The 15,275-nt window shown below is 37.5% G+C and overlaps 2 protein-coding genes and 1 long non-coding RNA gene across 7 annotated transcripts in view; 2 read left to right on the forward strand and 1 right to left on the reverse strand.

Annotated features, from left to right (window-relative positions):
* The window catches only part of LOC109542731 (pumilio homolog 2), a gene marked incomplete in the record, with an annotated part of 117,340 nt that extends 109,727 nt beyond the window's left edge, over nt 1-7,613 (forward strand). The window contains 4 exon segments of the mRNA XM_048662711.1: nt 1,116-1,316; nt 1,380-1,569; nt 1,630-1,798; nt 1,857-7,613. Coding sequence (XP_048518668.1) covers nt 1,116-1,316; nt 1,380-1,569; nt 1,630-1,798; nt 1,857-2,106 — 810 coding nt within the window.
* A 1,194-nt stretch (nt 7,614-8,807) lies between these two features.
* LOC125502935 lies at nt 8,808-10,405 on the reverse strand. The gene is made up of 2 exons (XR_007280612.1): nt 9,036-10,405; nt 8,808-8,976 (listed from the first exon to the last, which is right to left on the reverse strand). It is a non-coding gene; the product is annotated as an uncharacterized LOC125502935 (long non-coding RNA).
* The window catches only part of LOC109542741 (transcription factor E2F1), an 11,972-nt gene continuing 5,658 nt past the window's right edge, over nt 8,962-15,275 (forward strand). Inside the window, exon 1 of one of the 5 annotated variants that reach the window (XM_019912096.2) lies at nt 8,962-9,069. The gene's annotated coding sequence lies outside the window, so the exon portion shown is untranslated. The other 4 variants (XM_019912097.2, XM_019912095.2, XM_019912098.2 and 1 more) reach the window with 4 other exon arrangements.

Raw genomic sequence — 15,275 nt, forward strand, 5'->3', positions numbered from 1 at the left:
CTCGAGAAGCCAATAAACAATTTTTATGACATTCTCCAAGGGTGAAAATCATGTCAATACGCTCTTCTCTTGGACAATTCTTCATTTTCACTTAGCAACACAATGATAACATTAAAATAACGACCAACACGTCTCCAATTACAAAAAACAGTACCACTCTAACTAACAAAAAGAGACTTTGCAGTCTAAACTGACAAATAAAATAAATGATTTGACGTGTAAATGGCATAGGCTACTTGGATACATTGGAACCTTCAATTAAACAACACCAAAGGGCGCACAGAACGACTATTTGACGTATTTTGTAAAAAGGCGAAAACTTAGCTATTAACATCCTAATACCATTCGATAGGTAATTAAAAATTGCATTTCCTGGTAAGTTAAAAAATATGGGGTTGTATTTAAATTAATCAAGTTAGAGCCACTTAAAGTTCTTATTTGATTCGTTTAAATTTGTGGACACCCTGTATAACATAAGTTTATTATCATTGGGATATAAAATATTATATCTTGTTATACTTGACTATATTCTTACGTAACTTAAATACTTCTAAAGTATTTGACACGTGAAAGTTAGATTAGATTTTGATTAAATTCGTATTATTTAAAAAACCTTAAGATTTAGGTATTATAAACCTTATTTTGTTCAGCGAATCCAAAAATGCAATAATATACAGGGACATTCCATTAAAAAAAAACGCAACTTTGATACCTTTAGAGCTTTTGGGACATCCTATACATCACAAAAATATTTTTTAAATATGCGCTCTGTAGGCGTCGGACAATTCATAAAATAATACTTTTTAAAAATCATACGGTTTAGCCGCAAACTTCCGTGCCGTATAGCGTGCATAACCCTGTATAATCGCGCAACAAACTTTGCCGAATATTTGTTTTAAAACTACAATTTTACCGTCTGCTAAATATTTATGATTCTGTTCCAAACGATATAGAAACTGAATGGTACAGCGGCTTTGCTGAAGGGTTAAATGCAAGAACAATTTATAGGGAACAATCAGCATTGAAAATCTTAAGAAAAAATAAGAAACCATCTGAACAGAAGCGTGATTTAGTTATAGTGGATTTTTAAAATTCCTGGTTTTTGTCCGTTCTAGGTTAGAGGCCACGTACTACCATTGGCTCTGCAAATGTACGGCTGTCGAGTTATACAAAAAGCACTCGAATCGATTCCGCCAGAACAGCAGCAGGAAATCGTTCGCGAACTGGATGGGCACGTCTTGAAATGCGTGAAAGATCAAAACGGAAATCACGTGGTGCAAAAATGCATTGAATGCGTAGATCCCAACGCACTACAGGTAGCTGATGCGAACACGCTGCTTCGATGAATATGCATTGATGATCGATTTCACTTTTTCCAGTTTATCATCTCGTCCTTTTCGACTCAAGTTTACAATCTTTCCACCCACCCGTATGGCTGCAGAGTCATACAGCGCATCTTGGAACACTGCACTCCGGATCAAACGTCGCCGATTTTGGCCGAACTGCACCAGAACACCGATCAACTGATTCAAGATCAATTTGGAAACTACGTTATTCAGCATGTTCTTGGTGAGTTGAGGTAAAACGCGAAGAAACGCTGTTATTTAACTAAGCATGGTTGTTCATCAGAGCATGGCAAGCCCGAGGATAAGTCTCAGCTGATCACCAGCGTCAGAGGAAAGGTGCTGGTGCTCAGCCAGCACAAGTTTGCCAGCAATGTGGTTGAAAAGTGCGTTACACATGCAACGAGAGCCGAAAGGGCTCTATTGATTGAGGAAGTGTGCGGATTTAACGACAAGTAAGTGGTTAAATTAGTTCGTTCTAAATCTTACTAATGCTGGCTTGCTTTCCCTTAGTGCTTTACACGTGATGATGAAAGATCAATACGCTAACTACGTAGTGCAGAAGATGATCGATGTAAGCGAGCCGACACAACGCAAAGTGCTGATGCACAAGATCAGACCCCATCTGAACTCTTTGCGCAAGTATACCTATGGCAAACATATAATCGCCAAGCTGGAAAAATATTTCATGAAAACGCCCGGCTCGATTACGATTGGCGGTGAATTGGGGCCAATCGGGCCCCCAACTAACGGGGTTCTGTAACTCGCTGAACGAATTATGCGTGCTGGAGATTTGCGCGGTTGATGACAACATAAACAACACGCATTTCGTTTAAAGAAGCGCTATAATAATTTGGAAAAGTCGCCATAATAAACATTAAATGTTGATTATTGGGGCTTTTCAATTTTGGTTTTCCTTGCGAAATGTTTACTTCACTGGATGTTCCCGGCAAACTTCGCTTTTTGTGGAAAATATCAACTGAAGGCAACTGCAAATTTCCGTTGTAAGGAAAACCAAAACAAGCAAACAAAAAAATCTTAACAGGAAACATGCACTAAAGTTGGGGTGAATTAATAGAATAGAACCTTGATGATTCATTCAATATTATGGGTTTGGAGGTTGCGTTTTTATTGGCGTTCTTATTGAGTTGCGCCGATTGAACTTACGGCCGTAATCCCAGTATTTTCCTTTTCGGTTTTCAACTCTTCTGAGTTTCCATATAATATCAGTACAGTTTAAGTTTTAGCTGTAGTCTTCAATAGATCAGTTTCATTTTGTATAGGCTACGTGCGAAAATCGGGCCCCGCCTAAACGTAACCGGGAACGAATCAAAAGCAACACGCCTTCGCACCTTTCGCACGTGGAATTTCACGCTATTAATTTTTCCGTCTGTATTATAATGATTGTCATGTGAGTAAGCCAAGCGGTTACGTCCGATATCGCTTCCTAAATGCTTTTCAGTTTAGACGTGCGGCTATATTTTTAGGTTTTCTTAGTTTATAGTTTAGTACACCGAAGTAGTTACATTTTAGTTTCGCTTTTAGGTTTCTAGTAATCAATATATTAGGTAGTGTTAGGTGATTTTCGACTGCTTTTGGAGTTTCTTGATTGGCAGCGTTATTCTATTGGGTGCTCAAGACAAATCGCTCTGTTCATTGTTTGAATTAGTTTATTCAGATGCACTTTTTAACAAATATATTTAATTGTTTAACTTTTTTGCACAGCTCCGGACTCTGTTTGGTGTTTGATTATGGAGTTATTCAACAGTCACTAGTCAGCAAACGATCGCAATGTGCTCAAATAAGTTTGTACAAAACAATTTAATTTCCGTCATAAACATAATGAATAGCAATTGGCCCTACAAAAGTATTTTATAGCTTTTTAAAACCTTCTAATTAGTAAGGACCCAAGTATGCTCATAGAAACCCACTTAATATATAAAAATATATTTAAATACAAAAGTGAATAGCCGAACAGTTGAGCACCCAAGTGGCGAGCGACCGTTCAGAAACCTACTTCGTACACGTATTCATAGGTTAGTGATTGATTATTTTTTTGCGTTTCTGTCGGAGTTTTCGCTGCTCAATTTATCTCCAAGTTATGTTTAATTTTTGACTGTCGTGAACATGATATAATACGGTTTAGTTTCGGAATCTCACACATAAATATGCATGTGTCGAATGGATAAGAGTAAAGCAACATTCTACACTATGCTAATGGTAAAGTTTGTACATAGAAGGACTATTAATTACTACTATATAGCATTCAAGAATTTTTTTGATAAGTGTCCCCCTTATATAATCCCGTATCGGAAAATCTCATTTAGTATGCAAAATTCAAAAAATCAAACAAACGGACTTAAATGAGGTTCCCCGGTTGAATAAGTGAATATCTCTTTCTAACTCTTTACGATACATTTACGTGCACCCTTTCCGAGTCGGTACCTTTTAAATATTGTGATAAAGACCTCAGGAAGTAATATTATTCTTGATCGTCAACTTGAGAAGAAAAGTCCATGGAAATGATGGATGCAAAATTTTCCACACCGTTCGTTGTTCTTCGTTGCTTTTCCCCCGATGGTCGGTTATTTATTTCAATTTTATCCCACGGTTTCGAACTCGTGCAACACCGCTTTTCCAATGTTCATTTCTTTCGTTCACTTGCACGATGTTTGTTTTCAACACACCGGCACTTAAGATTTTTAACGAGTAAATACATTTAATCCCATTTGAAGCACGTAAGGCTGCATTTACTAGTAGTTTTAGCTGGGTTTTTAACATAAAGACTATGGGGGTCGATACCATTTTTAAAGTTGAAAAATCACTCATCATCATCAATGATTGTCCGAAAATCCTCAGAAATGTTGATTTGCGGCTTTAGAAATGGCACGCCCCGAATTGGTAAGTGGAAGTCGAATCGAGTGGTGGTGGTGTCGGTAAAGGAGTTCTGTTAATTTTCTAGGAATACTTCACATGCGCTTGTGAGTTTTTTAGTCGGATAGGAAGATTTTATTATTATAATTATACACAGGACTACCCTGTTTTGCTGGGCAGTTTTCGTCTGCAAATTCACGTTTGAACTGCAAAATTGCTCATCCATTTTGGGGCGTCTGTATAGAAAACTCTGTGGCTTCGACCGATAGCAATTTCGCGCGAAAATGCCGCCTTTCGATATTTGTAAAGAATTGTAGATGTTTGTAAAGTACCTTTAGGCTGTAAAAAGTGAGACAGTATTGTAATTACTTGAAGAGGACATGTGCCAAATATGCTGAGTTTGTTTTCACAACAGTTTACAAGTTTACATTCAATTGATTAAATAACTAAATCCTGTGTAAATACAGAGTTGTGGTTGGTGATTTAGACATTGAGTCGGAAAATTGTCGGCAGTTTAATCAAAAGTTAATTACCCTGATGGTGGTGTGGGCGTTTTGGCTCGAAATTGTGGGGCGGTCGGGGCCGCGCGTTGCAAAAAGGCTGAACTTTTATATAATTAGATATATTTTATTTGTAAAATAGAATCCCCTCTGTAAATGATTAAATTTTATTGATATAATTTAATAATGCGCGGTATATTGTAAAAAAATTACCATCGTTTTGTTCGCGTGCCGCCCGTTTGTAAAGTTTTTGTGTAGGGAAACCAAGAAAGTTTTCTTTCCGACTGTGAGAAAAATTGTATCATAAGACATTGACGCTGTAAATATTAATTTAAAGAAAGGAAATCTATACTTTGTAAAAATGAAACAAATCGAACCATGTATAATTTGTACAATTTTATATTTTTCTTTGTAAATAATGGTGAAGTATTATTTGGAATATTAAAAGAATTCGCGGGCACGCTAGAAAAGGACTAATTGTGAAGGTTAGTGGCAAATTTTTTATCCCAATTTCTGCAGTACATTTTTCGGGGGTGACTTTCGACATCGTTCATTTGCGATTGATTTGATGGAATTGATAGGAAAAATTTGTCATTTAACGTTGGAGGTGTTTTAAAGACAAACCTAAAAACTTTCGTGTAACCCCTTAGATGAATTTAACCAGTTACTATTAATGTAGAGGAATTTTAAATGTATTTGTAGAATTTGATGGCACGATTATTATGCAAAAAGTATTGACTTCATAATATAATACTGTGTAAAGTGTTAATTGTAATAATTGTACAGTTATTCCTTTCATTACGTTCTCCCATTGGAATTCCATTGAATTATGTACGACGTTTGGATTTTCGTATTTCCCAAACTGCAACGGTTCTCGAAATACGAGTCGAATAACCCAACCAATACTTATTGATGTTGCATTTAAATGTCGTGTACTAACTGTACGGTATTTATGTGTATTTTTATTTTGGGTTCTATCCCCATTTGTTTACTAACACTTTAACGTTTTCCTTTCATCTGGTACAAAGACACTTAATCAATTGGTGGAGTCTGATGGTTTTTCCATATCATGTCGAATCGTTCTGGACTTGGTCAATTTATAATCAAAATCACGCTCCCTGCTCGAAAACCCATTCCAGAGCGGGACTGTAAGGAAGAAGAGCAATAACACTGGAAAATGTATTATTATCATTGATTTTTCCACCGTTTTAAATTCAGCGGCAAAAAATTCAAAATAGCAAAGTCTGTGAATGTAAACTGGGCTTAAAAAGAACCCTCGGGCGTCCCTTTTAAAAGCAATTTATTTTGACTAGGAGAAACCCACCGGTTTTCTGTGGGTCTGAACGTTTAAAAACATTTTCCACGTATTGCTCTCACTCAGTTACAGTCCTGTTATTAGATAACGGAGAATCATCCCTCATGTCTTCATCCCGCACACGTTTGTAATATATCGACATTATTTATTGTTTAACAGTCATTCTCATTCACGTCACGTGTTTTTTACTTTTGTACAATTGCTGTATATATTTACTTCTTAGATAACAAAGCCAGTACTAACCTTTAACACTTAGTAACTTGTCCACTGTAGGGTTTAAAATGCGATTTTATGCGGGAACATCAGACTCTCACCAGCGACGGCAATTAGCCGTTTTTTTCTTAGAAAAGTGTGCTACAGTTGGCGTTTTGCGTTTCAAACAATTTTTTCAGCCTGTTTACTCTCTCTCCGATTGCGGAGCTCTTAAAGCAGCTTGAACACTTAATGCACCAACTTGAAAGATAACAAAATAGCTCCCCTTCCGCTAATAGTAAATTATGTGTATATATTTGATCGATTGCATTGTAAATGCGATTCACAACAAAGTATTTTGCAGGCGGTTTTAAGCCTTGTTGTGACCTTTTTTTAGTCTCAAGCAAAAACCGGGTTTAGATGGTTTAAATCTCAAAACAAATAATTGATCTGGCTTTAGTTCTGCGATCGAAATTTCAATTAAACAAGTGCTTTCTCAATCTTAAGGTTTTAAACGAATCAAGCCAGCGGCGGGGAGAATCTACCTACAAAACGGCCACCAAACTTTTTAACTTTAATATGGCAGACTGATGTAAAGATACTAAAAAAACGGAATTATTGTAAATTGTAAATTTCTTTTTTTGATTTAAAATTAAGTCACCTTAATCAACTGTATAATACATGTGTAAAAATGAATCTGTAAAATGAGCCGTTACATACCAACAACCATACATACTGTAATTGTTTAAACATTATTGTAAACTACATCTAATTTTAGAATTCGATTGTTTCAAAGCGACTTTTTATTTTTGGCGCTGGAATGTAAAGGATTTTCATCTCTACAAAAAAACGTGTATTTTTGATGAGAATTCGTTGCCTTTTGGCATTGGCTTTTTTTCTTCAGTTAAGGGACGATTCCCAAGCCCCGTTTTGTCGGGGGCGCTTGAATAAAGGGGGTCGACCCGATTATTTTAGGGTAGCTGGATGGGGATCACTTATTTTCACACAATATGGCTCTCTGCGAATCTACGGCTGTATATTATAACCATGTGATCGGAAGGTTTTTGTCGGTTGTTTGACAGAATGTTTATTTTTTTAGTTTTACATTTTCTCCGAAACAATTACGAGCAGTTTGTAATTTTTCCCATTAAGAATTCCGTTCGTTTGATTGATTCTTTTGTTGGACGGACCACGCTCGAAAACCTTCTGATTGCCCTTTATTTATTGTATTGCGATAAATGTATCTGTTCCATGAGTGTAAATTTAGTTATATTGATGCATGCTAGTTTATTCATTAGGATACCAATCAATATGTATGATAATGTATTTCGATTTTATTATTTTTTACCACGGTAGTATATAATTAATAAATAAATAAAATAATTGAAAGGTTGTTTCATTTGGATCTTCCCGATATACAGGTTGTCTCAAATTGCACCAAAACACTGGTTTGGATTTATAGAGTGAGGATACGAATAGGAAGTTTCCGACATTATAAAAAACATTTAAAAATTCTCATTTTTGCTATTTGAAAATATTGAAAATATAACCAAGCACAGCGGCCAAGCTATGAGGAATCATTGGAACATGTGTGTGTTAGAAAGAGAACAGTTCCTGGCTGGCCGCCGTCGATTCAAGTCGAGCGATGTTCGTCTTTGTCTCATTCACACATTAGGCAAGCTTCCTTGTTCCCCCCTAATGCGCATTTACCACGCTTTTAAATAGAAGATAAATGTGATATGATGACGAGTAAACGAAGTGAACACACTTGAACAATCAGTTCTTTTAAAGAGCGTTTCAATTATTTTTTTATGCAAATCGGACTGTGATCAATATAAAAGTGTGAATTTAGGACAAACGTTCTAATATCATCCATACATACAGGGTAATGACGTGTAGATTTTTAAAGTGGCATAATTTCATTCATTTATTGATTATTTTTTGGATAGAGGGATAAAAATTATTTCAAATACTTAGGATTTTTGGAAGCTATAATGTGATTATCGCATTAGCATCAAGAAGTGGCGACAGCTAGTTAAGAATTAAGGAATTGAAAAAAAATTATGAAATGTTGAGGACAAATTCTAGTTGAACTAAATTGCGTTTGGAGACGCGTTTAAAGCGGATTCGCTGGCTTTGACTGAACTGAAAAATGTGGAGCAGAAAAACGTGGAAATAAAGCGGCATAGGCGGTGCTGCGCATTTCTTACACAATTTTCATTTGACAACGTCGCGACGAGGAGAAAAATAAAATCAATCACACAAAGTGGGAATTTTCTCAGCAAGCTCTTTTAAAAGTAAAATCTACCATTTATGTGTGTGGAATTTTTGCATCCAATGATTTTCAAATGCTTCTATCCGAATAGTGTTCAACTGAAAGACTCACTCAAGATGAACTTCGCATTCATTAAAATCTTGATGTTCAGTATTGTCGTTTTATGCTCATAATTAATAAAGCAACAAATATATTAATCAAGGAGGCTTTTTCTCACTCAGTTGCGAAGTTTCCCGAGTTTTTTCTGGTGGCTTACTCGCAAAAAAGTTTATTTAATATGAATTGCATCAATTCTAATAAAAGCATAATAATTTTAACTCAAGCTCCATATTTGCTAATTGCAATTAGATAACACTAATTTTTGCACGTATAAAGGCGCCAAGTAAACACTGTTATCTCTGGATAAATTTCCAAAATTTTCGTCTGCACGCCAATGGCTCACTTTTGCTCTCTACTGGTTCATTTCGCATCGTTCAGCTAGAAAACTATCGGTTTCTGTTCGGCTACTACTGGCCTAACCTGAACGAATATCTTACCGAGAGTGACCACTTTCTGACTGCAGGAATTTCGGTAAGTCTGGCATGGTTGGAGGGTAGATTAAGGGACAAATCCAGCTGGATTTGTCCAGGAAATGCTGGGAAGAAACGAGGTTTAGACCTCCGGGACGATGTCCTCGTGGCCCGTGAAACCTGGCTGAACTTCAGGGGGGCCGGCTACAGCAGTAGCGTACATTTATCGGAATTTCTAATTATTTCCTACTGTTGATCGATGGGTTTCGGGGATTTTTTCCATGGATTTGGAGCAAAAAATCATTACAAAGTGAAAAATCGCTAGAACTTCGCCCCCAAAACTGGTAAATTTTTCGGGCATTGAAAGGAGTGCAAGCTGAAAAAAAAATTCGCGTTTCGCATGCATGCCCCTTCAGAGGTGCTTCAGATGAATCTTCATTTGCCCTTTTCTCTCTGTTAGTCTTGTATAATGATTCAACTTTCAAGCATTTATTATTCTCTATAGTTTGGCCATCTCGCTTTGGTTGTAAGTTTTGGATTCTTGTTTTTAATGTTTTCGTTCATTTCTGAGCTGGCGATCCCTCATTTTCCTCCTTTCTTGATTCAGTTATTTGGGGACTTATTGAATGATTTTTTCTCTTTGTTCTTGACTCTTTTGTACCGATGCAACATCGTATCATTGAAACGTTTATATTTAAGTAGGTTTCTAAATGGGATTAAAATATCTTGAAAATAAGACATCATCGACTTATTCAGCATCATCCTATTAGAAATGTTGGGGATAACTACAATCTCGCCTAGTGGTTGAAGTTAGAGTGTTGAAAGTACCGCAACAAAAAGTTGTCAATCTTAAATAAAAAAATCACGTTTTCGAGCGTTTTACGTTTTTTAGCGCAACAACTGCAAAACTCGGGGCCGCAGCGCTGCCTCCATTGGGTGACCCAGTATATTTTTTATGTTTCAATCAATATGTAGAACAGTATGTACTATACTGAACTGTATTATACGGAACATTTTCACAGACTTTTAAATTTTATTTTTTAGTAATCATTGCGTGTATTAATCGTGTTTAGAAAGGGCAAAATTTGCATTTTGCGTGTTCAAAGACAGCATCAAAATCCAAACCGGACATTTCGGCAAGTATTTGACGGAATATGGGCTTACCTGATGCGCGCATGAAGTTCTTATGAGGACTTCCCATCAAACTCCCTCAAGAAATGTGTTTTATTCTTGTTTTTTCTACATTTTTGGTTTAAAAAAAAATCACAAAACCATCTGTTGAAAACGGTTGCTCGCTTCTGACAGGCCGCTTTGACATTTGTGTTCGGGGTTTCCTTGGCTACACTATTGCGCCAACCAATCTGCGCGTTGCATTTCCCGTTACAGTGTTGCCCCGTAAAACCCCCCCGATTTTTTCGGAAAACCACACAAAACACCAAAAAACCTACCAAGGTGCGATGATGTGACAACGCGGGCTAAGAACTGACAGCGATTTCGTGTTGGTTGGTTCCCCACCACGTCGGGAAGTTGCAGATTTTGTTTACATCGGGGATCTCCAGTCGATCAAGTAGGCCCTGAAATTCGGGATCAGAGTCGGCTTCTATCATAATTCAACCACTTCTGACAAACGAGAATCGCCGATTTGATCATCCGGCTACTCAGCTGTCCGGGCAGGTAAATCTTGAGGAAAATATTTATAGGTGCTCGAATTGTACTAAGTGAGTCAGCCAATTGTACAGGGTTTGGCCGGCCAAGTTGTACGGGGGCCCCTCATTTATTGTACTGGAAAACTGGTAAGTTGAAAACCACTAGAGAAAATGTATTCGAAAATTAACTACGGGGGCGCGTTGAAAAGTAGTCCAACTGGAATTTGTACATTTTCCAAAAATTCGAAAAAAAACTGGGATTGTCAATATTCAATAAAATCAGCGAGCAAACACAGAAAATTTTCCAGGTTAAGCAAAAACTTTGTGCATTGTTGCCAATCTGTGAAAATGGCGACCCTGCGTCGTTTTGAGGAGATACGCATCTACTTTATTCAAATTAAGTTTAATTGATTGGTTATTTTCTTCTTTTCTAAACCGTTGGTATAATGGAAGCTCTCATCTTGAAATGAACTTTGAAGATAGTGGGACTTTTGAAACTGCATCTTGCTCCCCATCTTCATATTCTTTCGCGTCAAAAGGTCCAGCTGAAGAAATCTATTAAACACGCTTCAAATCCAACTTCAAAACTGTCAAAACACCTGGAATATTTATGATAACGGCCCTCCAATTGTACCGAAATGAGTACAATAGTTTCAGGTCGGGCACGCAGAATTATTGAATCATCTGGAAGAACGTAGGAGGCGCATGCCTGGCAGTTCGCGCCAATGCCGGGACAGATGGCAGATGTTTTGTAACAGCAGTCAAAACTGTACGCGGAAAGTCGATTTTGAGGCGAAATTTCCGGGCCATTTTCAGCTTTGCGAGACCATTTCCGGGCTCTCAGAGCAATCAAGACGAAACTTCGGTCCTCAGCCAAGATGATTATCGTGAACAAACCGTGATCGATCGATATTTCGATGGTTTTCGACGTGGATTTAGTCGCGCCTGCCGTGCCTTCCGCCACAATCGGTACATCGGAAACCATTTTGTTTGGAGCACGGGAACAAGCGAAAATTTCGGTTAAATTGACAGAAAAATCGACGGTTTACTCGGACTGATGCGGCCCAGTGATCCATGGAATAGTCCAGCCAAAAGGATCATCAGTTGGGTGCCGATTTGGTGCTGAAAAGTAGCGGAAAAGCGGTGCGTAATGGCGGTTTGAGTGAGTTGGCTATTGCGTCTGTTCGACCGTTAAAAAACACCCCCCGCCTCCCAGGTTGGGGTTGATTCAACTGCTAAACCCTTGGGGTTAACCGTTTAACCCCCAGCCTACTTCTAGAACTCGTTTCAGCTCCATGGGCTGCTGCGTTTCCACATTGTATTCCTTATGCCAATGAGGTCCCTCCCAACACATTCCGATGTTCATTTCCTTTTTCTCTGTGTTTCTTTTCAATGCCCCATCTTTTGTTTGCCCTGCCTGCTATATTTATCTGAGCTGAATTCCCTACCATGCCAATCCAGGCACGCTCTACTGTAATTTTCTAATTTTTTGCCAGTTACTCAGAACATTCATGTGCGCTCTGATCTCAAACCCACAGTGCCTTTTTGGAGCAGCCACTTTGACGGGAAGATTGAGCCCCCAACTTTGCAGAAAACATTAATAGGTTGTTGACTCATCACCAGTCAGTGTGGGTCTTCTTTCATCACATTCCATTCATGCTTTTTCTGAGCTTTTAGCTTTTAATCTGGTTTTAACAACTTGAGTCTGCTTCGTCTTTCCCTACTGCCATCCCAGCAAACGAGTTTGTGGCATCCAGCTCTAACTTTGAACTATTAGATCATAGCTTTGGCATCAGTTGGGTCATTGACCCTGATCCTCCAAAGATTCTGCATGCTTTTAATGCTTAGTTCGCAGCTGGCTTGTTCCTTAGCCCAGTTAGCATCAGAAGAAAACCGATTCTTCTAGGAAAGCTATCAAGTATCTTGTCCTTATGATAGAACAAGTTAGCAACGGCCAGTTTGAACCTAAAAGAATAGGTTAAGTAATAATGGGTTGCTGACTCATGAATCAGCATGGATCTATAGCGATGCCTCAGTCCTTTTTCGGCGGGTTACTTTCAATGTGGTTCTTCAGCTTCTATCTATATCTGGTTAAACTTCAAGCCTGTCCACACAACTGAAGTTAGGTTATTCTACAAGAATTCCGCATGGTGCGATTGCATAGTTTGCAGATAATTTCCAGTTTCGCCTTAGAATTAAACATATTTTATAAGGAAAGTAATCAATCTTTCCTAGGGCTAAGACAACCCTGTTGCTCACGTTTGAGGTTAACAATTAACAGCTCCAACTTGCTCCTGATTTTTTATTCTTTCGCGATATACAGGGTGTTGTTCTTAAATAATAAAGTTAACGAATAGTTTTACCTCACCTTGTAGTTCGTCCTTTACTAGCAGCATTTCCAGCAGGAAAATGCGTTTTTCATTGAAATTCACTACTTTTTTACAAGAAAACGTCTCCATGACGTCTGCTGTCACAACCCGTTTGAACTCTTTTGCGCATTTGCCTAATTGCTTAAATTAAGTAGTGGAATTTGAGTTCCTATGGGTATTTTTTCAAGTTTTTGTCGATATTGGTTAAGGAAAGTAAAAATAACATCGGCAATCCCGGATATCGGAGCTGGGCCGCATCTCTTGTAAATTTACCGTAATTGACGCGTCAGCCCAGACATTTTCATATGCGCCAGTTTTGACTGCTCTGTTAATAGCAGTTTGAAAATTTACATTTAGCGCCGTTAAAGAAACTCGCTTGCCAACACTATTTAGGCAACTGAGTGCAAATTGTTTAAATATGCTCCCTCAATTTCTTTTACAAAAATACTTCAGGGTGCTAAATGTCAACTTTCAAACAACGCGCATATGAAAATATCTGCGCTACCGCTAGACGCACCCCCATAATTGTATACAGGGTGATTCAAAGTTGGCGTCATTCCTCTGGGGGTTTTTAGCGAATAGCGGAAAAATAGTAATTCTTATCGAAACTGCGATATTTTCAAAAAAACTAGATCAGAAATTATGCAACAATGTTTTCCAAGCTAACCGCCGTCATCAACATTACGAACATACCTGTTGCCCATAAAATATCAAAAATTTCTATAATAAGTTTTGACTATGAAATACAGTAAAGTCCGCTTATAGTGAACCCGGTTAAAGTAAACTTTCGGTTAAAACGAACTTTTTTCCTTTAATTGAAACGTCGTCCATAAAGACCAACGTATTTTTTTAGTGGTTAGAACGAGCCCGTTAATAACGAACTTCCTGATATAACGATCACTTTTTAGGTTTGTTGTATATTCACTTTCCGTTTATAACGAATTTCCACGCTCAGGAACACCAATCGTGCGGAGTTGTTTATATTAGTGATAATAAAGTGTAAATTATCTGCACATGAAAAGGTTGACAAGGGATTTATTAAGTGGTAATGAAGTAGATTTCAAATTGAATTTTGTTTATCTTTTTGTGTTCGTTTTAGTCATACCTACTAACTTCTACTACTCTATGTAAAAATAACGAAATAAAATACACCACGTGGTTTTGTATTATTATTCGCTTATAGCGAACTCCGGATATAACAAACCAGTTTTAGTTCAGTTTTCAAGTTCGTTATATCCGGACTCAACTGTACAGTCAATATTCTTCGGGTTAATCATCTATCGACCGATGTAAAAAGAAAGAATATTCTACGGTTTAATCATCTATCGACCGATGTAAAAACCCGATGTTGATGTTTCGTCAGTGTTAGTTTCAGGTTTTTTTCTTTCCAATACTTGCAAAGTCCCGAAATCCGCGAAGTGGTGCTCAGTTAATCACGGTGAACTTATGCGCATTTTGGGCAATTTCTCAAGCAAACCGATAAAACTAGCTGCAACATTTGGTACTTTTAAGGCTTAAATTTGAAGTCCATGTTGTTGGGTGCGTAGTTCAAGATTGCTAAAAAGTCCTGGTTTGTTGAAGAAAAAAATTACTGTCGGGTCAAGTCAATGTTGCATTTATCAGTAAATTAAAGTACAGTTAAATGTAGATTGGAGGCGGCCAGCATGCATGGATGCAATCCTGGTGAATGATCTTTCCGTCTAATTGAACCTTAAGGTTGACTACCTGTATTTTTTCTTTGGTTCAAGCTGAATTCTGACCGGATGTTTGCAAAATGTGAAGTTTTGGGTAAAACACATTTTTTTTACGACTTTTAGTTCAAATAAATGTCGGCAAACGTGGCACATAAACTGTTGCTAACTAGTGTCTGGGTGGCTAAAAACGTGCAAAAAATTGCTTACCACAATTTAGCTCAGACTTCAGACAACTGGAAAGTCTATCATTCCATATTAGTAAAGGGTTGTACTCAAAATATTAACAGGATTGCGCTTCATTAAATATGGCCAACATAAAGCGAATACCAATTAGAAAGGCATATGAAATTGAATTATTTATGCAAGGAAACCCGTTTTATTTTGGTAAGGTTCATAATTTATGGACCCAAGGCGAATTTTAATCATTTTGGGTCTAGAATTCACTAAGCAATTGTTGAGCGCCTATTCACTGCCTAAATTGATTGTGTAATGTTCAAAAATTTACGGTTGAACATAAAGAATCGTTTGTAAACTGAAAATAAAGGATTTTGCATCTGG

The sequence above is a fragment of the Dendroctonus ponderosae genome, unplaced genomic scaffold, assembly GCF_020466585.1.
Source record: "Dendroctonus ponderosae isolate FM_Combo_2020 unplaced genomic scaffold, Dpon_F_20191213v2 Dpon_F_20191213_11, whole genome shotgun sequence".
Taxonomy (NCBI): domain Eukaryota; kingdom Metazoa; phylum Arthropoda; class Insecta; order Coleoptera; family Curculionidae; genus Dendroctonus; species Dendroctonus ponderosae.